General features: G+C 44.1%; 1 protein-coding gene and 1 pseudogene across 1 annotated transcript; both read right to left on the bottom strand.

Annotated features, from left to right (window-relative positions):
* Positions 1-611: 611 nt before the first annotated feature.
* Positions 612-6458, bottom strand: HHEX (hematopoietically expressed homeobox). Its single transcript, XM_061402813.1, has 4 exons — positions 5996-6458; positions 3697-3875; positions 3491-3541; positions 612-1701 (listed from the first exon to the last, which is right to left on the bottom strand). The coding sequence occupies exons 1-4, from the start codon at positions 6360-6362 to the stop codon at positions 1483-1485; spliced, it is 816 nt and encodes a 271-aa protein (XP_061258797.1). The 5' UTR covers positions 6363-6458; the 3' UTR covers positions 612-1482.
* Positions 6459-22830: 16372 nt separating this feature from the next.
* LOC133239082 (small ribosomal subunit protein eS12-like) lies at positions 22831-23268 on the bottom strand (annotated as a pseudogene).
* Between the last annotated feature and the right edge of the window lie 313 nt (positions 23269-23581).

Genomic DNA, 23581 nt, shown 5'->3' with positions numbered 1-23581 from the left:
CCAACAAGGTCCGCGGGAGATTCTGAAGCTCACTGAAGAGTGAGAACCGTTGTCTTGGCACACACTACTTTTCCCCCATCCCGCCTACCGGCCAAGGACCCCCAGCCGTCTAAGCGGACCCCCAACCTGGATTCGGCCGCCAAGGGATGACGCATGTTGACTCAGGCGGGTCAAGGACGGCGGCCCCGCCGGCCCCGCGAGCCAAGCCCGCCCCGCGAGCCAAGGTGAATCGATGGTGCTCCGCTGCGGCGGCGGCGCAGCTGCTCTCCCCACCGCCTGGCGCGTCCAGGGCTCGGTCCGCAGCGGGCCTTCCCTGCTGCTCCAGACACACTCACACACACACACACACACTCACACTCACACTCAGCCCCCAGCGAACCCAGATGTGGGAAAGGTCCACATCTACCTTTCAGGTGCTCGCCACCGGTCGCCGCCCAGAACCGCCTTCCCGAGACGCCAGAAGCCGAGACACACACCGCCAGACGCGCCAGACGCTCCACACGCCCCTGCAGCCGACCCCGCCCCAGCCCCAGCGCCCAGCCAAGCACCCCAGGCGCTGTAAGATAAAGGGTTGGGTTTGTTCAAATCCAAGAATGAGAGGTTCAACGAGGTCAGTTGTCCCACCAACGTATTTATTTTATAGACAAGTTACTCATTAAAAAAAAAAACATTTTGGCCATTTTTTTACAGTGAACAATTATATATACACACATTATAAACATTGTTTAATATAAAACATATCTACAATCTACTTACATTTAATTAACCTGCTACTTCTAGTTCATCTGTGATTAAATTTAGTCACTGATGAGTCAGTTTCTCTGCTTGAACTGGACTGTACTATCCCCTTAACACCTCGGTCAAACAGGTACTGATAGCCCAAAACAAGCATTTAAAGATTATCAACTGTGTATATCTTTCTGACAAAAAGATACATACATCCCCCAGACAAGAACTCAGAGATAGCTCTGGATTTAAGGCAATACAATAAGAATATAATGTATAAGTAAGTAACATTTTCTTTAAAATATTCTAAGGCTGCCTGAATTGTGGGCCCCCTTTCCAAGGCATACCTCTGGATCTGGATGCTCCTTTGCTTTTCCATTCAGTAGGATGTAGAAACCGATTATAGAAAAGTCATTCAAGAAGATCCTATTAAAATCTTTAAAGTTATAACTTAAAAATTTAACCAAAAAGTTCAAAATTACTTTTTATAAATAGAAAAAACAATTTTTTTTAAAAAAGGGGGTGAATTTAATCAGGGAAGAGTCCCTTATCATACAATCTAAAATCGGTATATAAAACTATTTAAGTCAAAATTAAGGTTTCAATGTGAGTTTGTTATTTAGTCAGTGCACCGAATATTTTAGATTTCCAGAATACCAGAAAATTTATTCTCTCTCTCATACAGTTTTCAGGTTCATCCAAGGAGACTTCCTGTAGCAAATCCCAGTTTTCCGAACACACCAATGTCAGTGGTCATCATCCAGCATTAAAATAGCCTTTATCGCCCTCGATGTCCACTTCCTGATCAGAATCCTCTGAAATCTCTGATTCGAGGTCTTCCTGGGAGACAGGGGAGGGTGAGCACTGAGAGCTCTCCAAAGCACCTGTATTCTGGTCACTAGGCAAGTCTTGCCTCTGGTCGCAAGAATTGTCCAAACTTTCCAGTTCTTCTTTTTTATTGTTTTGGGGGTTCTCCTAAAAGAAGAGGATGAAATGGAGATAGGTCGGATGATGAAATATGGAGAAATGAGAGATACAAATCAAATGTTTTTTCATCTTCCATCATCTTCTTTAGTTTTTAATTTATGAAGTGCTTTCAGGTATAATATTTTTATTCAGAAAATACATATTTATGCTTCTTTCTCACTTGGAAGGTAAAGGTCCTGTCATATCAGAGAACAATTATACTCTTCTTGCCAGATAAAAACAACTAACCACAAATATAACTGTAAATGTGTTATGTCAAATGAATACTAAACTCCAGCCCAGACCTATGGTATCAAGGTTCTTAAAAGTTTAGGAAGAAAAAGAAATCAGATCACTACAGATACACACTATCTTTATTCTTCAAATATTTAAACCTTGCCAACTGACAAAAGTCTTTTAGACATTTAAAAAATATGAATGCTAAATAATGCTTTAAGGATAAAGTTTCAAAATTATTAGACTGAATTGTTTTTTATGCATTTTCTGGACTAAGTTTATAAACATATACACACATAAATATGTATAGCAAGTTACATAATCATGGCTAAGAAAAATGCAGAATTGGAAGAATGTTGCCAATTGAAAAGGGAGATAACTATAATTTACTTAAAATCTGGAGGAAATTTCTTGAAAATATTCCCTTATTACACAGAAACGACTATTTTTAAAGTCCCTGATAAACTACCTTTGACCAAGAACTAAATAAGTTAGTAAATTTTTAATCCTGTTTTTGTCTAAAATGCACATAAATACTAAGGAAAACTATGATATACTGCTAAAGTTTTTTTTCCCCTAAAACAAGACTATAGAATAGATTTACCAAGCTTACAACTATGTGGTAAGTTACAAGGCTCAGATATTGAGAGGAAACTCGAAATTTTAAAAATTGTGTTAGAATAATGAAATTATGGGAATTAGTGTTTTTTGTAACATTATTGTTTTTAATGAAAAAGTTATATGATTGCTAAATTTGAAAATGCATACTGCTTTCAATGTCCCTATTCATTTCAAAACATTTTATTTATTATAAACTATATAAACTGGTAAGTGAAAACTTCAGCATTTGTCAGATAACTTTGGAGAAAATATCAGATTAGAACATCAAAAACAAATCTTTAGCTCTAAGTCAACAGAGCTTCTTTAAAAACTGAATTAGCCTTTACTTTTTATCACATATTACGTAACAAGGTCACTGGAAGAAGAGACTGTCAGAAAGTTTAAGCTACTTTTCAAACAGGCTTGGATAGTCTCTTGCTGTTTTTATATTCACTTTAAGAGCTAGAATTAGAAGGAAAATAATTTTTAAACTCTTTGATATTTAATTCTTCTAAAAAACAGTGCAAACAAGACTTAAAGGTGTTTATTTCCTTATATTTACCCTTGAGCTCTGCCTGGTTTTATTATGGCTGTGTAAATAAAAGAAACAATTTTCTCCCAAAGATAACTGCTTAAGTCATTTACTGTCAATTACTTTATCTTTCCTGCGTTAATTAGATAAACAACATATGGGGTTTATAAAACAATTAGCTGGGAGTTTTACTAGCCAGTGTGTGAAAACCCAAGCATAATTGATATAGAAACTGCATTAGGTGCTTTTAGCATTACTGCCGCCTGAACAACTCATCCTGAACTTCAGCAGGACTATTTGCCTTTTTAATCAAGGTGAAGAGGTTAAATAGCCCCTCAAATGACTTTTGCATACAACCTACAACAGGCCCCGCATTGAGATAACATGGTAAAAATATTTATTTCCATAGAAACAGAACCATGTCAATACCTGTTTTAGTCTTCTCCATTTAGCCCGTCGATTCTGAAACCAGGTTTTGACCTACAGAAAAGACAGAAATAAAACTTGCCACAAGTCCAGAATCCCGAGGGACCCGGGGAGGCGGGGAGAAGTTCAGGAGCTTCCGAGTCAAACAGCTGCCGGTGGCCTCACTGTCTCCCTTCTGCCCCGAGACCCCGGCCCGCGGTGCGACTCACCTGCCTCTCGCTAAGCTGCAGCATCTTGGCCAGCCGCTTCCTCTCGGGCGGGGAGAGGTATTTCTGGGTCTCAAACTTCTTCTCCAGCTCGATGGTCTGGTCATTGGAGAACCTCACCTGGCCGCCTTTCCTTTTATGCAGAGGTCTCTGCAAGAAAGGGCTCCAGAGCAGGGGTTTGCCTGCGGGCCAGAGCGTCTTGGTTAGAGGCGGCCCTGAAGCAGCCCGGCCCACCCGTAGACCAGCCTGCACTGGGCGAGGGGGTGACAAAGAAGGGGAAGGGAGGCTGCTGGGCACTCAATCAGACACATTCACATATACCCGTTGAGACACGGATCCAACAGGCTCCCACCAGTACACATCACACCCGGAGACACAGGAACATCCAAAGGCATACACCTACACTGCATATGCACGAAGATCACATTCATATGCCCACAGACCCACACAACCATCACACCCAGAGCCAGATACAATCATTTTGATTCCCCAAAGAACACTGACTACAGGCTGAGCTTAAAATACCATAACCTCTTTAACCAGTCGCTCTCAGAATGTATACACAACTAACTTTTTTAGCCTAGAAGACCTGCAGAGGGGTCCTCTCCCTTGGTGAACCAAACTTTCCAAAGAGCCGTGTGCGTTATGTTGGGGGGAGAGGGTCTGTCACACTAGCCAAAGCGTCGCTGCCAGGGGCAGGCGACCCAGCGACCAGGGAAGCCCTCCGGCTCAAGCGATGGGTGTCAGTGGAGCTTCCAATCCTGGCTGGAGGGTGCAGGCCCCCCTCTGATTTCACACCCGGCCGGCGGGGGCGGCCAGTTAAAGCCACCCCGTGGGCTATGGCAACATTTCCGTCAATGTGTTTCCTGTTGGTCTATCTCGAAAAACCCTTTGCTTCCTCCTGCGTAGTCCCGAGGAAACCCAGGGCGCGCTCTGTGAAAACGTTTGCCCCCAGGCTCGCCGGGCCGAGGGTCTCCCTCCGGCCCCAGCAGGCGAACAGAGCCACACCAGGCCTGCAGCATCATACCTTTGAGGATGGAATAAAAACACAATAACTTAAAAAAAAAAAAAAAACACTAAAATATAATTCCCCCGAAAGTCTCTAGAGCGATGAGAAAGAAAGGTGGAGAACTGAGCGAGGGGCCACACCATAATAATGATGACACTAAAAAGTCAATTAATTAAAATGTCAGTTATCTCCAGGGTGCCTACCTAAGCTGCCAGTAACACAGTAGACGTAAAAGCCTGGTGGGCCAAGGCAAGGAGTCGCGTTTTCTGTACCGGAGGCTTCAGAAGCCCGGAGGCCCCAAGGGCCACCGGGCGCGGATCACAGGTGGCTCATTTCTTAGGGCGCGCACTGAGGGTATATGTCCCGCAAACTTCGTTCGGCCAACGTGTCCGCGCTGCCCTCCCTACTCCAAAGACGGGTGGGTCAGTCAGTCCGTCTGCCCGTCCGTCTGCAGGTCTGCGCTAAACGCTTTGAAAGCGGGCAATGTTTTTTTGCGAGATTTTGCTTACGTCAGGATTCAGACTGGTGCAAAACAGCCTCAAAAAAAAAAAAAAAAAGGAAGCAACTGGTTATTTTAGCTGCCATAAAGTCACATCCCACACAGAGGAAATGAACAATATCAGAAAAACGGATCCCGGCTATCAGAAGTCGAGTGTTTCCTGAATTTGTCTGTATTGAGGATGTCGATAAAATAATCAGCAGCGTGCACTACTCCGGGGGAAGGGTCTGCTTCATGCAGCCAGGAAAACACTTAACAGCTTCTGAAACCAGATTTACTCCTATCGAGAACTCAAGATTTCCTGTATGAACGGAAAGGGTCAGGCTCTTTCACTGCACAAGCTTGTTGAACCAGGTCCAGCCCCGTAACCACCCGGGGCCCGACAGCTATCCCTGCCCCTCAGGGGCGGCCCGGGGCACCTTGGCACTGCCTTCCCGGTCCCTCCAGCTAAGGCAGCCTCCCAACCCCCGGAAGACAAGCGCCCCCAAGGCTCCTTCGGCCGCCGGCCCCCGCGGCAGCGCCGGCGGTCTAGCTCTGGCCCGCGCGCCCCGACGCCTGCAAGGTGCAGGAAAACCAATCTGAGTCATGGTGCGGTCAGTCTGGGCTGCGCGCCGCCCGGGCCCGCGCCTCCGGTCCCCCGCGCACGCCCGGCAGCCGCTTTTCAATCGCTTTTGCCACAACTTTCTATTGCCTCCCCCTCCGCCCCCGCCGCCTCCAGGGCGCTGCCACCTGCCGAGTGGCGCCTTCCTCACCGCCGTCCCGGCTCGGCCCCGCCATGACCCCGGCCGCCTTACCCAGGGGGTCGTGGCGGAGCAGGGCGTGCGTGTAGTCGTTCACCGACCGCGGGAAGGGGTACAGAGGGCCCCCGAAGCCGCTGGGTCCGTAGGCGGCGGCCAGCGCGGCGGCGGAGTGGTGCGAGAAGGCGGGGTGGATCGGCGTGGGCTCGTACACCGGGGCCCGGTAGGAGGACACGAGGCTGGTGAAGGAGGAGTTGGGGGACGGCAGCGTGGGCGTGGGGGTGGGCGCGGCGGGCCCGCGACCCAGGATGTCCTCGATGTAGAACGGCGTCGGGTGCGCTGGCTGCAGCAGCGGCGTGGGCGCGTACAGCGGCACCCCCACGGCTCCCGCCGCCGTCGCCGGCCCGGGGTGCGGGTACTGCATGGCTGCGCCGCGCTCCGGCCCCTCGGAGAGCTGCCGGCCCGCGCCGCGGCGCTACATTTATCCGCGCTCCGCGCTCCCGGCGATAGGCTCCGCCGGCCGCGGGGTGGGGCCGCGCTCTCTGGCCCCTTCCTGCCGCCGGGCCCTGCGGCCAATGGCGCGGAGCCCCGGGAGCCGCCTCCCGCCCCCACCTTTGGCCCGCCCCCGCCGGCCGAGCTCTCCGCCCCCGGGACGCGCTCGCTTGCTAGCCGCCTCTGAGCACCCGGCGCCCGGTGTCCAGCCGCCGCCGACGCTCGGGACTCAAAGCACCGTGGCCCGGGACGCCCTCCACGGAAGCCCAGTGCCGCGTCCGTCGAGCGAGGCGCGAGGCCAGCAGCTGCCTGCAAGGCAGACTCAGGCGGCCCTAGCTTCGGCGGGGAGGCATCTCCGCCGAAACTCGAGGGCACTGGTCTAGGCACGGACCCACGGTGGCGGCAACCGGCCCGAGCAAAGGGCTACTGGACTCGGGCCCCGCAGGCGTGGACGCCACTGGTCGGGCCGCGCCTTCGCCGGCCTGAGAGCACCCTCCCTTGTCGGCGCGCTCCCTGGAGTAACGGTAGCACTGGCTGTGGCCCCGGGCGTCTCCAGAGTGCTCGTAGCGGGAGAGTGCTCTGGGTTCCTGGGGGAGCTCCAGGGAGAGAGAGCCACGGCCCTTCCCTGCGTCCCTGTGGGTAAGGACGATTAGACATCAGGTGCTCCGGACTCAGGCCTCTCTAGCCCGCGTCATTCGGGGGCCCCAGGGACTCAACCACTTCCCCGGGGACGCTGGTAGAAGTCCCTTCGGGCAGGAATCAAGGGAAGGTCGGGGTCCTACGGCGCCTAGCAGGAGCTGTGCAGTCTTCTCTGACCCCATGCGGGCTGCTCCATGTCCCCGGTCCCCAGGTCCTGGGGGATCGCAGCTGCGCGCAGTCCCGCTTTCCCGTTTTGCACGTGTTTTCTATTGAAGCGGCGACGCTACCCGGTGTGGCCTCGGCTCTGTGCAGCTCCACTCGCCTGCGGGGCAAGGGGGCATTTTCTTGATTGACGCCCTCCCGCGGTTGTCACACCTCGCGGTGAGCGGTTTCTGCTAAGGTCCTCCATCAGTCGTGGAATTGGAAGAAAGAAAAAAAAAAAACTTCCCGGCTTTTTCTATTAAGAGTTTTTATTTACATCTTGGGATTGTTTTTCCGACTGCAGCGGGACAGCACTAGACAGAGTGGGCTGGGAGCCGGATGGCTTGAGTTCGAGTCTCAGTCCAAACTCTGTGTGTGTGTGTGTGTGTGTGTGTGTGTGTGTGAGCAACTACTGTATGCCAGCAGTGAACAGAACAGATGTGGGTCCAGTCCTCGCAGTGGCAGGAAACAAATTTTAAACAGTGACTTACGTCTGCGCTGGGAGAAGTGCGCGATGACCAGAAACCTTGTAAGAGAGGACATCTCCTCCTTGGGGGAGGAAGATGAATTAAGGAAGGGAAAGGGTTCCCCAAGGAAGTGATGTTTGAAAAATGAGTAGGTGTCAAGGAACCCGGAGAGGAACTAACATTTCCAGTCCAGAGAGTATATTATTTGAGTGTTCTCAGTACAGCTTTTCAAGTCACCGTCCCTGAGTTTTTCTTATCTGAAACATTTAGCATTTAGCCTAAAGGTTTCTAATCTTTTGGGATTGGGATCCTAGGCATCTTTCAAAATCTGATGACAGACAAGAACTACAATATGATAAAGTGATAATACAAAGTGATAATATGCTATCACTTCAGTTAAAATGTTGACAGAAGAATATTTATCTTTGCTCTATTATAGAAACTATTTCTAGAAGGATACACAAAAACCTAGTAACATTGGCTGTCTATGAAGAGAGAGGTAGGGTTAGAGGGAGAATGTACTGTACGCTTTGTGACAGTCTGGAATTGGAGAATTGAACCGTGTAGATGTATATAAGTAGGTCCTTGAAGGAGTGGCTGATTCTAGGTTGGGGCAGGAAAATACAAGGTGAGCTCCAGGCATCTGGTACCAAAAACCACAGAAAGAAAACAGGAACCAGCTTGAAGGGTCTTCCATTGGCCAAATTTGGGGTCATTTAAGCATCAAAACTATGGATTAAGAGTTCATAGTATCACTGCCTATAGTAATACTCAAAGAGAGACCAGAAAGGGATGGTAGATGGTAAAACTGGACGCATGCTAGCTAACAAGTGATAAAAATCAGAAAAGTAATAATTCATTCAAGAATCACTGGACACCAAAACCATCAAGGGAAACATTGTTAAGGATGAGGATTTTCACAAGGTCTCATAGTGTCACCCCAGATTGATCGGATTCTGGATTTTTTTAAGCTATAAAAGACATTTAGGAGGATAATGGGCAAAAACTGAATAGGAACTGTATGTTAGATGACATCATTAGTGTTCACTGTTTTAGATGTGATATTGGTATCACAAGTGAAATATCCTTATTCTGGGAGGTACAAGCTAAGGTACTGGGGTGTGAAGAGTCATGAAACCTGCAAGTTACTTTCAAATTGATACACAAACATGTATACATATATGTATATGTAAAGATGGAGATAAACCAAATTGAAAAATTATTCATTTGTGAATTTAAGTGAAGAGCATACAGATGTTCATTGTGCTAGTTTCAGCTTCTCTGTAAGTTTGACCTTTTTGAATATAAAAACTTTTAAAAAGTATGATTTTTATTTAAAAATGAAAACACTCAAGTCTTTTTAAAAGGTAAAATTATTTAAATTGTTTGTTAAATCTGCATACAAGCTTAGGTAGTGCATACCTCCTGGAAACCATCCGTGGAGGGCCATTTGCAAATCACTGGTCTCTCTGGGGTCTGGTTTGATGTTGTGTGCCCCCCCAACCCCACCGCACCCCCACCCCACCCCACCCCCAAGTCATAATTCTCCTCCAAAGACGATGGAGAATTCAGGCAGGTGCTGGGAGACTGTGGCATGAGGCGTATGTTCTTCTGTACCAAGGACGGAGATTGGATTTGGGGACAAAAAAAGAACAGTGGTTATGTTAAAGGACTTCAGAAGTTATGTTTGAGTCTTCAAAGATTGGGACCTCAGGAAACTAACCAGGTGACTGTGATTTAATATTTTGTCACAAAAATTTTCTCCCTCATCTTTGTTTTTCTCCTTTTTCCTGCCCCTTCTACCTAGCACATAATTGAGATTATTATTCCAATTCATTTAATGCCCTTACAGTAAATCACTAGTGAGCCTTTATTCTCCATCTTCATAAATAGTATGAGTTTATAGTTTATTCTGTACATGACTCAGCCACAAGCCAAAAAGATCTAGGTCTACAAGCATTCCAAAAATAAATATTAAAATACTAGGGAAATAATCACTAATATAGGAAAAGGAAGCATCATTCCTTTCTTTGATTTAGCCACAGATCCTGTGAGGTGATGGAGATCTTATAAGGCATTGGTATAACATTCCAACTCAGCTACATAATCCTAACCAGCAAATTGAAGCACTTAATTCTGTTAAGCTATATAACACCACCTCTTCTAAATCCAGTCGTCAGATCCATGTTCATTTTGCTATAGTTAAAAAAAAATTACAACCACATTTGTGAATGTCACATTCATTGAACTACATAATTTTTAATATCACTTGTGTAGGTTTTATAGTTTGTTTTATTGTTTTAAAAGTCATTTGGGGCTCTAAAAGAGCTAGATTTTTCCAAAGTTGTCCTTATAATTTTTTTTCTCCCAGTCAGAACCAATAAAACAAAACTGTTGTAGCTATTTAATTCAAAATCTCTTGGAGTTTCAATATTTTTTCTCTGCTGGATACTAAAACCAATAAAGCTACATGAGATTTTAATTATATTCTGAATTTAAAAAGACTCTTTAAAATTTTGGCACCATTTATTTTAGTCACTACTATTGTGTGAGATACCAAAATTTGTAAGAAGAGAAGGTGGTTCTTACCTCTAGTTTATCTAATATCAGCTTTGGTAAAATTTTTGCGACTTATTTTCAATAATTAAATGTACATAGAAGTAAAACTTCAAATTAACTATACCTTGAGAGCACGAATGGATTTTGTATAACAATGTAATCCTGTTTTTGCTTATACTAAAAGTTTTATTATCTTCAGCCATTGGAATGACTAAATCATTTAGTAAGTCACATATTGAATCATTGTATTATATTTTATTTAAAATTTGACAATATCTAATTAGTGTTTTAGGGTTTTACTGACTTACAAGATGCTACTATGATCGAAAGAAATATTTTGTCCTTGTCATGAGTGGGATCAGAGCTCTGGAATACACAGGCAACAGTCATCAGGACATTGCTTCAGTGGTCACATTTCACATACTCTCATGTACTTTACATAACAACATAATGTGGATAAATTTTACCAACCATTGAGCTTTGGGTGGAGCTTATGATATTTATTTGCTCCATTTAAATAATGATGAAGAATTCAATAACAAAAAAGACAGAGATCACTATTTTTTAAATGGGCAAAAGATCTGAATAAACATTTCTCCAAAGAAGATACACAAATGGTCAATAAGCACGTGAAAAAATGTTTGATATCATTGGTCATCAGGGAAATGCAAATGAAAACCACAATTAGTTACCACTTTGTACGCGGTAGGATAGTTATAGTAATTTCTTTTAAAAAAAATAATGTTGGTAAGAATGTATAGATTTAGAACCCTATACATTGCTGGTGGCTGTTTAAAATGAAGCCACAGCTGTGGGAAACAATCCGGGAGTTCCTGAAAAGGTTAAACAGAGTTACTGTATGACCCAGGAATTCCACTCCTATGTATACACCCAAGAAATGAAAATGTCTGTCCATACAAGAACTTGTACACAAATGTTCACAGTAGAAATATTCATGACAGCCAAAAAGAAACACCCCAAATGTCCCCAAATGTCCACATACTGATGGATGAATAAATGCACCTCAAGCAATGGAATATTATTTGGTAACAAAAAGGAATGACATAATGATGCATGCTACAACATGGATGAACTTAAACATTTTGCTAAGAAGCCAGACACAAAAGGCCACATTTATGTTTATATGAAATGTCCAGAAAAGGCAAATCTGTACAGACAGAAAGTAGATTAGTGGTTGCCTAGGGCTAAGGAGAAGGCATTGGCACCCCACTCCAGTACTCTTGCCTGGAAAATCCCATGGAGGGAGGAGCCTGGTAGGCTGCAGTCCATGATGTCGCTAAGGGTCGGACACAACTGAGCGACTTCACTTTCACTTTTCACTTTCATGCATTGGAGAAGGAAATGGCAACCCACTCCAGTGTTCTTGCCTGGAGAATCCCAGGGACGGGGGAGCCTGGTGGGCTGCCATCTATGGGGTTGCACAGAGTCGGACACGACTGAAGCGAGTTAGCAGCAGCAACAGAGCTAAGGAAGTTGGAGGCAAATGAAGGGTGACTGCTAGTATGTACAGTTTCTTTTTGAGGTAGTGAAAATGTTCTAGAAGTTATTGTAGTGATAGTTATAAAACTTTGAGAATATCCAGAAAAGAAAATATTTAATAGGTGCATTATATGGTGTGAATTATATCTAAGTAGAGTTGTTACGTTATTTTTTTTTAACGATGAAAGAGTGTCACATGAAAGTCAGTAACGTGCCCTATAATAATTTTAACAAGAGCAATAATATCAGAAGAGACAGTTTGACATGTAATCGAAACTTGTAGATATTCAGCTAAGCTCCCAGGCAGTAGTCCTGGAGAAAGAACCAGAAGTGATGAACCGGGACTCATGGTGTGTGGACCATGGGCCCTTTCTATTCAGTGTGCCAGCCTTCTCCCCTGGCCCTGTGTTCCTTCATTTGCAATCTTTCACCAGGCAGGTGCCCTTCTTTCTGATCACACCCTAGAAAGGAGAGAAAGAGGAAGTTTATTACCAAGGAACCGAATAATCCAAAGAAAAAGTTAAAGCCATTTCAGACTTTGGTTCTGATTTTTTAAATTTTCATGAAATCATTTGAGATCTAATGGGCACAAAATCCCACTGTCCTTAACTCTAAGGAATACTCTAAAGATTATTTTCTGAGACAAGGAAAAGGCAACAAATTTCATGATTACCAGACCACAAAGATGCAGGCCTTATTCAGCAGGACTGTGGGGGTGATAGAGAAACCTTCAGTTCAGACAGGTGAAGTGGAAACATTTTGGAAATCCTAAGCGTGAGGATCACTGAGACCTGGGGTGGATGACCTCCTGGACAATTAAGTGCCTCACGGTCAAGAAACTGTGAGCTGCCTATAGGCACTCACTCTCTTGCTTGGCAATGACCTCATCTCAGATAAAACTTAGTCTGGCTTCCCAAGGACACATTTTTTTCCCCCAGCTGTGAAATGGGCCTGAAATACTGACTAGTTGTTTCACACAACTCATCAAAGAAGTCTGACACTATTAGGAGAGGTGGGGAATATCGATTATGCCAAGGTTTGACCTAAAAGGGAAAGTCCTGCCTGAATTTATAGGTCCCAAGAAACTGGTAACATCAGTAGCTTTGAAGGCAACTGCATGGTGGTGCAGATGTAGGAGTGGGAGTAAGAATGAGACTGGAAATGGCTTTAGGCTGTACTTTTGTACTTTTTGAATTGTGAACGCAGTTCCTGAAACTGTGTCTGGCATGTAGTAGGTGCTCAATAGATACTTTTGAAAGGGTGAATGGAGTCAAACAAACATAATTTTTTAATTCGAGCTCTGCCATTTTTACTGTGAACTTTGATAAGTTTCTTAACCATTTTGGGGCTTCCCAGGTGGCCGTAGTGGGGAAGAATTCAGCTGCCGGTTCAGGAGACATGGGTCCGATCCCTGGGTTGGGACGATCCCTTGAAGGAGGGCATGGCAACTCACTCCAGTATTCTTGGCTGGAGAATCCCCATGAACAGAGGAGCCTGATGGGCCACAGTCCATAGCGTTGCAAAGAGTTGGAGACGACTGAAACAACTCAGCACACCCTGACCCGGTGCGTTCTCAACCTCCTTCTGTCTGAAAGGAGTAGAATAAATGTTGCCTAGTACAAACACTAAGCAGTGAAGAACTTAGTTTAGCCCATCTTTCCTTCTCCCTCAGTGAACACAAGTGATTTTTGGTTGATTAATTTTTAACCTCATAAATTATGCAAAATACTATTTGCATGGCTTATGTTGAAGAAAAAGGGAATTGATAACAGAGGCAGGGCTATATATTTCCTAAATTGTTGCTAGTTGGGGAAAGATCATTTTGATTTGTTCCTCTTCTGAGTTCAGGATCCTGGTTATTAGAACCTTGTATCACTCAGCCACTTAAGGTAAAAAGAGAAGACTCGTGTTGGAGACAGGGAAGAGGGAAGAAAAGAGAAGAGGGATTGAATGATTGAAGTGGAAGTAATGTAAGGGAATTCCCTGGCAGTCCAGTGGGTTAGGATTCCACACTTCCACTAAAGACGGCAGAGGTTTGGACATAAGATCCTGTATGCTGTGCAACAGGGCCAAAAATAAATAAATAATAATAATAATAAGTGGAAGTGTCTACCCAAATTCATGTCTATTGAGTCGGTGATGCCATCCAACCAAAGAGGAAACAAGAACATGAATGCCAGGTTGATTTGGGGTACTGAACTTAATGAAATAGGATATAGTCCCCAAGACTGGAGAAGACTAATGGTTCCTAAAGAGCAGAAGCTCTATCTTGGTCATCCCTGTCTCTCATCAGCATCCATCACTGTCCCTGGCCCCAGAATGGTGTCATCAAATATGGGTCACTAAGCATCACCCCAGCACTTCTAGGACAAAGAACAGAGTTTGGCAGGCTGATAGCCCAACCCTGAGTACAAAACGGGTTTTCTGGGTTTCTAAGGAGAACAAGCAGAGGAACCAGAGATCAAATGGCCAACATCCGCTGGATCATCAAAAAGCAAGAGAGTTACAGAAAAACATTTATTTCTGCTTTATTGGCTATGCCAAAGCCTTTGACTGTGTGGATCACAATAAACTGTGGAAAATTCTGAAAGAGATGGGAATGCCAGACCACATGACCTGCCTCTTGAGAAACCTGTATGCAGGTCAGAAAGCAACAGTTAGAACTGGACATGCAACAACAGACTGGTTCCAAATAGGAAAAGGAGTACGTCAAGGCTGTATATTGTCACCCTGCTCATTTAACTTATATGCAGACTACATCATGAGAAATGCTGGGCTGGAAGAAGCACAAGCTGGAATCAAGAATGCCGGGAGAAATATCAATAACCTCAGATATGCAGATGACACCACCCTTATGGCAGAAAGTGAAGAAGAACTCAAAAGCCTCTTGATGAAAGTGAAAGAGGAGAGTGAAAAAGTTGGCTTAAAGCTCAACATTCAGAAACAAAGATCATGGCATCTGGTCCCATCACTTCATGGCAAATAGATGGGGAAGCAGTGGAAGCAGTGGCTGACTTTATTTTTGGGGGCTCCCAAATTACTGCAAATGGTGATTGCAGCCATGAAATTAAAAGAGGCTTACTCTTTGGAAGGAAAGTTATGACCAACCTAGACAGCATATTAAAAAGCAGAGACATTACTTTGTCAACAAAGATCTGTCTAGTCAAGGCTATGGTTTTTCCAGTGGTCATGTATGGATGTGAGAGTTGGACTATAAAGAAAGCTGAGTGCCGAAGAATTGATGCTTTTGAGCTGTGATGTTGGTGAAGACTCTTGAGTGTCGCTTGGACTGCAAGGAGATCCAACCAGTCCATCCTAAAAGAGATCAGTCCTGAGTGTTCATTGGAAGGACTGATGTTGAAGCTGAAACTCCAGTACTCTGGCCACCTGATGCAAAGAACTGACTCATTTGAAAAGACCCTGATGCTGGGAAAGATTGAGGGCAGGAGGAGAAGGGGACGACAGAGGATGAGATGGTTGGATGGCATCACCGACTCAATAGACATGAATTTGGGTAGACTCTGGGAGTTGGTGATGGACAGGGAGGCCTGGCGTGCTGCGATTCATGGGGCTGCAAAGAGTCGGACACGAACTGAACTGAACTGAACTGAACTTTTTCAGTTCAGCGACTGAACTGAACTGAGGGAGAACAAACCTATTCTTTCTCAATAAGGAGGTGACCATCTGGATAGTCCAGAATATTTAGAGGGGATGATGACAAAGAATACGGACAAGAGCAGCAGTCACAAGGGCAGCAGCAATGGTGCAGCAGCTGTAGGTCAAGATGAAAAGCAGCATCTCCTAAACGTGGTGGCTCTTGGCACTGAGCAGCGTTCATGAGATCCTTCTCATTCGTGGTCTTCAGGAGCACTCACTGTGAAAGTAGAGCAGGAGGTCATCACACGTGGAGGTCCAGCCTTGAAGCTGATGGAAAACCAGCCACCAAATGACTATAGACTCAGGCTTCCCTGGTGGCTCAGTGGATGAGAATCCCCTGCCAATGTAGGAAACACGAGTTCAATCCCTGATCTGGGAAGATACCCCAAGCTGCAGAGGAACTAAGCCCATGCACCACGACTACCGAGCCTGTGCTCTAGAGCCTGTGTGCCATGACTCCTGAAGGCCGAGTGCCCGAGAACCTGTGCTCCACGACAAGAGAAGCCACCGCAACGAGAAGCTCATGCACTGCGACTAGAGAAAAGCCCGCCCAGCAATGAAGACCCAGCACAGGCAAAAAAAGTAAACATTAAAAAATGACTCTAGGCTCGTTATTTTCCATCTTATTATCCCTCTAAGGCTGGAAACCCAAGAAACTTTGCTACCTTTTAATAGTCCAGCAGATAGGTAACAACTTCATGTTATGGATGAGGTATTAGGCCCAGAGAAATCAAACAACTTGTCTAAAGGTTCAGAGCTGCTGCTGCTGCTGCTAAGTCACTTCAGTCGTGTCCGACTCTTTGCGACCCCATAGATGGCAGCTCACCAGGCTCCCCGGTTCCTGGGATTCTCCAGGCAAGAACACTGGAGTGGGTTGCCAGTTCCTTCTCCAATGCATGAAAGTGAAAGTGAAGTCACTCAGTCATGTCTGACTCCTAGCGACCCCATGGACTGCAGCCTACCAGGCTCCTCTGTCCACGGGATTTTCCAGGCAAGAGTACTGGAGTGGGGTGCCATTGCCTTCTCCGAAAGGCTCAGAGCTAACGCATAGCAAAGCAAGGATTTAATCTCAGAAATGATTCTTAAACAAGATCTTTCTGTGGCTCTATTGGTTAAGCAATTGTAGCAGGTACAAGTACTGTTTTTAAACAAGTCTATAACTATTACTTTATTCCCTGGGTATGCAACCATTCCTGAGTGATCTGGAACATTAAAGTGAAAAACAATAAGTCTCCTCAAAAGAAAAAAGGAGGGCAAGTTATTTCATTAAATCTAAATGTATAAGCAAGTATATATTGTCTATTATGCTCAAGACATAAGTACATACATATAGTATACACAAAATTATTAACCAGTTAGCTCAAATTTGATTTCTACTCTACTACCTTTTATTTTAAAAATTGCAATAATTGCACTGAGTTCAGTTCAGTCGCTCAGTCTGACTCTTTGCGACCCCATGAACCACAGCACGCCAGGCTTCCCTGTCCATCACCAACTCCCGGAGTTCACTCAGACTCATGTCCATTGAGTCGGTGATGCCATCCAGCCATCTCATCCTCTGTCCTCCCCTTCTCCTCCTGCCCCCAACCCCTCCCAGCATCAGAGTCTTTTCCAATGAGTCAACTCTTCACATGAGGTGGCCAAAGTACTGGAGTTTCAGCTTTAGCATTAGTCCTTCCAAAGAAATCCCAGGGCTGATCTCCTTCAGAATGGACTGGTTGGATCTCCTTGCAGTCCAAGGGACTCTCAAGAGTCTTCTCCAACACCACGGTTCAAAAGCATCAATTCTTCGGCGCTCAGCTTTCTTCACAGTCCAACTCTCACATCCATACGTGACCACTGGAAAAACCATAGCCTTGACCAAATGGACCTTTGTTGGCAAAGTAACGTCTCTGCTTTTGAATATGCTATCTAGGTTGGTCATAACTTTCCTTCCAAGGAGGAAGCGTCTTTTAATTTCATGGCTGCAGTCACCATCTGCAGTGATTTTGGAGCCCAAAAAAATAAAGTCTGACACTGTTTCCACTGTTTCCCCATCTATTTCCCATGAAGTGATGGGACCAGATGCCATGATCTTCGTTTTCTGAATGTTGAGCTTTAAGCCAACTTTTCACTCTCCTCTTTCACTTTCATCAAGAGGCTTTTGAATTCCTCTTCACTTTCTGCCATAAGGGTGAGGTTATTGATATTTAATATCAATTATTGATATTAATATCAATATCTGAGGTTATTGATATTTCTCCCAGCAATCTTGATTCCAGCTTGTGGTTCTTCCAGCCCAGCGTCTCTCATGATGTAGTCTGCATATAAGTTAAATAAGCAGGGTGACAATATACAGCCTTGACGTACTGCTTTCCCTGTTTGGAACCAGTCTGTTGTTCCATGTCCAGTTCTAACTGTTGCTTCCTGACCTGCGTACAGATTTCTCAAGAGGCAGGTCAGGTGGTCTGGTATTCCCATCTCTTTCAGAATTTTCCAGTTTATTGTGATCCACACAGTCAAAGGCTTTGGCACTAGATTATTTCAAACCCTGGGCTTTGAAATAATGGGCTTTCCTGGTGGCTCAGATGGTAAAGAATCTGCCTACAGTGTGGGAGACTGGGGTGTGATTCCTGGGTCGGAAAGATCCCTTGCAGAAAGGAATGCAACCCACTCCAGTATTCTTGCCTGGGGAATTCTGTGGACAGAGGAGCCTGGCAAGCTACATTCCATGGGGTCGCAAAGAAATGGACATGACTAAGTGACTTTCACTTAACTTCAAACTCCATATATTAAAAGTGTTTTGATTACATTTTAATTATCCAATATTTTATTTTAAATAAGTAAAAGATACTTTTTCATCCAAAGGATAGAAAACAGGCACAGTATTTATAGAAACTTCAAGAAAAGCTTATTAGTTTCATCAATTCATGGTGTATTCCCTTTGATAAAAAGAAAAATCAGAGTGATTTTAAAAGTTTAGCTTGATTTTGTTTTTGCTATTCATTTTTTCATTTTTTGATGGCACCACACAACATGTGAGATCTTAGCTCCCTTGCCAAGGATCAAACCCACATCTCCTAAATTGCAAAGCAGATTCTTAACCACTGGACCACCAGGGAAGTCCCTGTTCTTGATCTTCTAATTGGTGCTCTTGTAACTGGTAGTGTAGAAATCAAATTTATTTTGAGCATGGTGCTAACTGGTTAATTCTTCTAATTCTGAGTTATCCAACCATGTGATCTATAAATCAGTGAGAAATTAACAGCCATTTAAAATAATATTTTAAATAGAGTATCTATGAAATAGTTTTTATCAGTTTCTCTTCTTTCTCTTCCTCTTTAGGGGAAAAAGTACCAAGTGAAATGTGCTTCTGAAGCTTCTATTGAGCGAAAGCACTTGCTCCTGCAGATAATTTACCACCCAAGGTACAGCAGCAAGGTTTTCAGTTTCCTTCAAATAAAAGCTTTTCAACATGGAGATTAGATTAAACTTAATAGGATCTAATTCTTATATGCTTAAGTGTTTTTCAGATACACAGGGGGAAGTATCTTTGAAGGCATGGGAGGTTATCATAAAGACTGAGAAAGATTTGGCTGGTAAGGAGCCAGAAGAAATAATAAATAAGAAGAGTCAAATAGGAACAAAACAGGCACACATTTGAAAAGGGAATCTCTCTTGAAATCAGTCCTACTATTTATCTAACAAGTTAGAAGATGTTAACAGGAGACTATTGATTTTGCTCCCACCTAGGATGCAGAAAGTTGTAAAGACCATTGTTGTCACTCTAACAAGAAAAAATCTAGACAAACACAATCATAACTTTTCTGCACCAGTCAGAGAGCTGAGGTCTCAGGCCAGCCAAGCACTCTGAGAAAAAAGGACTTCCTATTGAGAGACAGGGAAGAGTGATAGCTGACCTGGGAGAAGGAGACACCAGATATCATGCAAACAAGTAAGAAGAATTCAGCTAAAACATTTAACAAATTGACAAAGGTTTAAGAAGGCAATGGCACCCCACTCCAGTACTCTTGCCTGGAAAATCTCATGGATGGAGGAGTCCGGTAGGCTGCAGTCCATGGGGTCGCTGAGGGTCGGGCACGACTGAGGGACTTCATTTTCACTTTTCACTTTCATGCACTGGAGAAGGAAATGGCAACCCACTCCAGTGTTCTTGCCTGGAGAATCCCAGGGACAGGGGAGCCTGTTGGGCTGTCGTCTATGGGGTCGCACAGTCGGACACGACTGAAGCGACTTAGCAGCAGTAGCAGCATGAAAGTACAGAACCCCTGGGAGCTGCAGACACAATGGAAATTTGCACCCACTACCAGGCTCTTCACAGACTTTACAGGTGCTCAAGAAAAACAGAAACCCAGGGAGGAAATCAGAAGAAGCCTCTATTTGTGATGCAGGCTTAGAAAAGGAAGCAGCCACTACTACAAAAACAGGCATGAAGCTCTGGCCAGAGACTTCTTCCTTAGAGACCAAAGCCACAGGGAGAAGGGCAGCAAAAGTTGTGGCTCCTAGGGATGCATGTGAAGACTGCTGGGCATGGGTGCTAAGTCGCTTCAGTTGTGTCCCACTCTTTGCGACCCTTTGAACTGTAGTCTTCCAGGCTCTGCTCTCCATGGGATTCTCCAGGCAAGGATACTGGAGTGGGTTGCCATCCAGGGGATCTTCTGAATCCAGGAATTTACTGCTAGCTCCTGCATTGGCAGGCGGATTCTTTACCACTAGGGCCACATGGAAAGCCCACTATGATCAAGGTTTTAAAAAAAATTTACTCATAGAGGAAGGGCAGGAAACTCTCCTGCAAAGAACCTGCCAAAGTTCCCAGCAGAGTTTGGCTACCCCATAGAGGGACAGGATCACTGAGAAAGCCCAACGCCCCCAAGACCCAGGACACAGGGCCTGCTAGGACGAAGGCTGGACCTGGACAGCAGAAAACACTTCCCAACCCCCAGCTTCAGGCCAGCGAGACCCAAGAATGGAAAGAGAGTAGCACCTTCCCATGGCAGAAGTGCTCAGAAACCCTTCACCGGTTCAGGCACACAGGGAAGGCTGAAAGCTGAGGGTGGAGAAAGAACATTGAGAAAAGCTCTCTAGCAACCTAGCTCCCACCCTAATCCAACCACTGAAAACCAAAGTTAAAGAGAAAACTTTGAAGGCAGCCAGAGAAAGAAGACATTAAATGCAGAAGAACAAAGATAAGAATTGCACATTAGGCTTCTTAATAGAAACTGCAAACCAGAGGACAATGCAGTGACATTTTTAATGTGCTGAAAGAAAATAACTGCCAACCCAGAATCACACATGATGAAATATCTTCCCAAAATGAAAACAAAGAATATTTTAGAAAACAAAAGTGACAGAATTTATTACCAGCAGTCCTATACTGTAAGAAATATTAAAGGAAGCTCTTCAACAAGAGTGTATTAGAGAATATTAGGTATCATACATAAAGACAGATCTACAAAAATAAAGATCTCTGGAAATGGTTAAAATGAAAGTAGACATTCTTTCTCTTATTTTTAATCTCTCCAAAGACAATTATCTTTCAAGATGAAATACAGTAACAATGGATTGTGGTTTTATTGCAAATATAAGAGTAAAATGAAAAACACAGAAAAGATGAGAGAGAATAATTAGAAGTGTGCTGTTGTTAGGTTCTGAAGCTATATATGATTCAGTATAATTTTTTTTGAGGGCAGACTATGATTAGTTCTATATATATATGTATAGTAAGCCTTTGGAAAAAACAAAAGTTTTAATGGAGATAAAATGGACTCATAAAAACATTATTTCTAAAGGAGGTAGGAAAAAAAAAAACATAATTATTAAAGAAATGCAAATCAAAACTACAGTAAAGTATCACCTCACACTGATCAGAATGGGCATCATCAAAAAGTCTACAAACATTAAGAAAGAGAAAGCTGGAGTTATAAGTCAACTATACAATTTTTAAATTAATCTTTTAAAGAGGAAATAAAGCTAGAGTATCTACATTAATAGAGAATAAGGAATGGGCTTCCTTGATGGCTCAGATAGTAAAGAATCTGTCTGCAATTCCAGAGACCTGGGTTCGATCCCTGTGTCAGGAAGATTCCCTGGAGAAGGGAATGACTACCCACCCCACTGGGCTTTCCAGGTGGTGATGCAGGAGACATAACAGACGTGGGAAGAGCCCCTGGAGGAAGCCATGGTAACCCACTCCAATATTCTTGCCTGGAGAATCCCATGGGCAGAGGAGCCATGGGCTACAGTCCATAGGGTCACAGAGTCAGACATGACTGAAGGGACTAACTCTTTCACTTTAAGGAATGTCACCAAGAATAAAAAGGGACAATACTGATACAGGTGTTGATTCATCAAGAAGTATAACAGTTCTAAATATATATGTACTTCACAGCGCAAGTGGCTCAGCTGGTAAAGAATCCACCTGCAGTGTGGGAGACCTGGGTTCGATCCCTGGGTTGGGAATATCCCCTGGAGAAGGGAAAGGCTTCTCACTTCAGTATTCTGGCCTGGAGAGTTCCATGGACTGTATAGTCCATGGGGTTGCAAAGAGTCACACACAACTGAGCAACTTTCGCTTTCATAGCACAAGTCCTAGAAGTAGAAAGAAAGAACTGAAAGGAGAAATTTTAAAATTTACAGTTAGAGAGTTCAACACTTTTTTTGTGGGGGGGAGGGGGTGGGGGCTGCACTAAGTGCTTGCGGAATCTTAGTTCCCTGAGCAGGTATCAGATCTAGGCCCTTGGCAGTGAAAGCACAGAATCTTAACCACTGGACCACTAGAGAATTTCTGAGACTTTAAAATTTTAATTAACAGAACAACTACACAGAAAATTAGTGATGTTATAGGAGACCTGCAACCCTATCAATCAACTTGGCCCTACTGACATTACAGAAAAAATTTATCCAATGATAGAATATATTCAAATTTAGTATTTAATATTTTCCTTAGACTTTACTTATCAAAGTCTAATATTAGAATCTTTACTACCTCCCCAATAATCAAAGAATCTTTGACTGTTTTAATTCCTCCTAACTTTCTTCCATCTTTTGTGTTATTCTTGAGGGTTTTAATTCCATATATATTTTAGACTCATAAAACACTGCTACTGTTTTACAGTGATAATTTACCTTTCTGATGCATTTATATTTTTTACTGTTCTTTATTCTTTCCTACATCTCTGAGAGGCCATTTGATACCATTTTCTTTTTGCCTAAAGAACGCCCTTTAGTGTTTCCTTTAGTGCCAGATTGGTGATGACAAAAATACATTTTCATTTCTTAGACACATAAAATGCCTTTAATGCACCATCATTCCTAAAAAATATTTTTACTGTGGTGGCAATCACAGTTATTTTGTTTCAGCAGTTTAATTATCTCTATTTTTTTTTTAAACAAGAAATCAGTTTTTTATTTCATCATTTCTTGCATTTGAAGTACTCCTCGATGACATCCTTGGCCTGAGATTCTTTGCCATAGTCCTTAACCACCACACAGCTGCATCCAACCACTTTAGGAGGTTTTCCCTCTCTCAGTTTTACAGAGGCCTACCCATTCCCCTAGTTTCTTGTTGTCATCAACCTTAATCAGGTTGATTTGATGTTCAGCACAAAGGGCCTCCACCAACTTGACATACATAGGCTCATTACAGTTGGATGCAAACACACACAGATGGGCTTGGCGCTTGTCTAAAGCGTTCGCAGCTTCGCGAATTCCACGTGCTAAGCCATCGTGGATGAGGACGGTCTTCAGCGCCTCTTGCAGAGCGGTATGAACGTCCAGTACACCTCCAGCAGCAATGCCTTCCTCGGCCACGGCGGTGGGTTACGGGTGGAGCCGAATCTTGAATGCACCCGAGCCTCCGCCTCCGCGCGGCTCCGCGGCGGCAGGGAAAGACGTCTCTATTGTTTTTACTTCCTTATTTCATTTATCCTTTTAGCAGTTTGCCTGGAGTGTACCTAGGTGTGATTTTGCATTTGTCCTGTTCAGGATTATAAAGCTTCAGTCCCATTCTCTCTTCTTCCTTGTGAGGCCCTAATTATATACATGTTTAATTTCTTCACCATGTCCTGTTTCTTTTGTGTTTCTTATACTTTCGTCTTGCTATGCTTCAGTGTAATGATTTTCTTCCAAC

This window comes from Bos javanicus, chromosome 26, assembly GCF_032452875.1.
Source record: "Bos javanicus breed banteng chromosome 26, ARS-OSU_banteng_1.0, whole genome shotgun sequence".
NCBI classification, from domain to species: Eukaryota; Metazoa; Chordata; class Mammalia; order Artiodactyla; family Bovidae; genus Bos; species Bos javanicus.
The sequence above is the reverse complement of the archived record's forward strand: the minus strand, read 5'-3'. Positions and strand labels throughout refer to the sequence as shown.

What these genes read in the sequence shown, in the direction of transcription:
- HHEX (XM_061402813.1), bottom strand. Translation starts at nt 6,362, where the DNA reads ATGCAGTACCCGCACCCCGGGCCGGCGACGGCGGCGGGAGCCGTGGGG. An exon ending in GCTCCGCCACGACCCCCTGG is followed by an intron (nt 3,876 to 5,995) that starts GTAAGGCGGCCG and finishes TCTGGCCCGCAG; the next exon opens with GCAAACCCCTGCTCTGGAGC. An exon ending in AATGGAGAAGACTAAAACAG is followed by an intron (nt 1,702 to 3,490) that starts GTATTGACATGG and finishes CTCTTCTTTTAG; the next exon opens with GAGAACCCCCAAAACAATAA.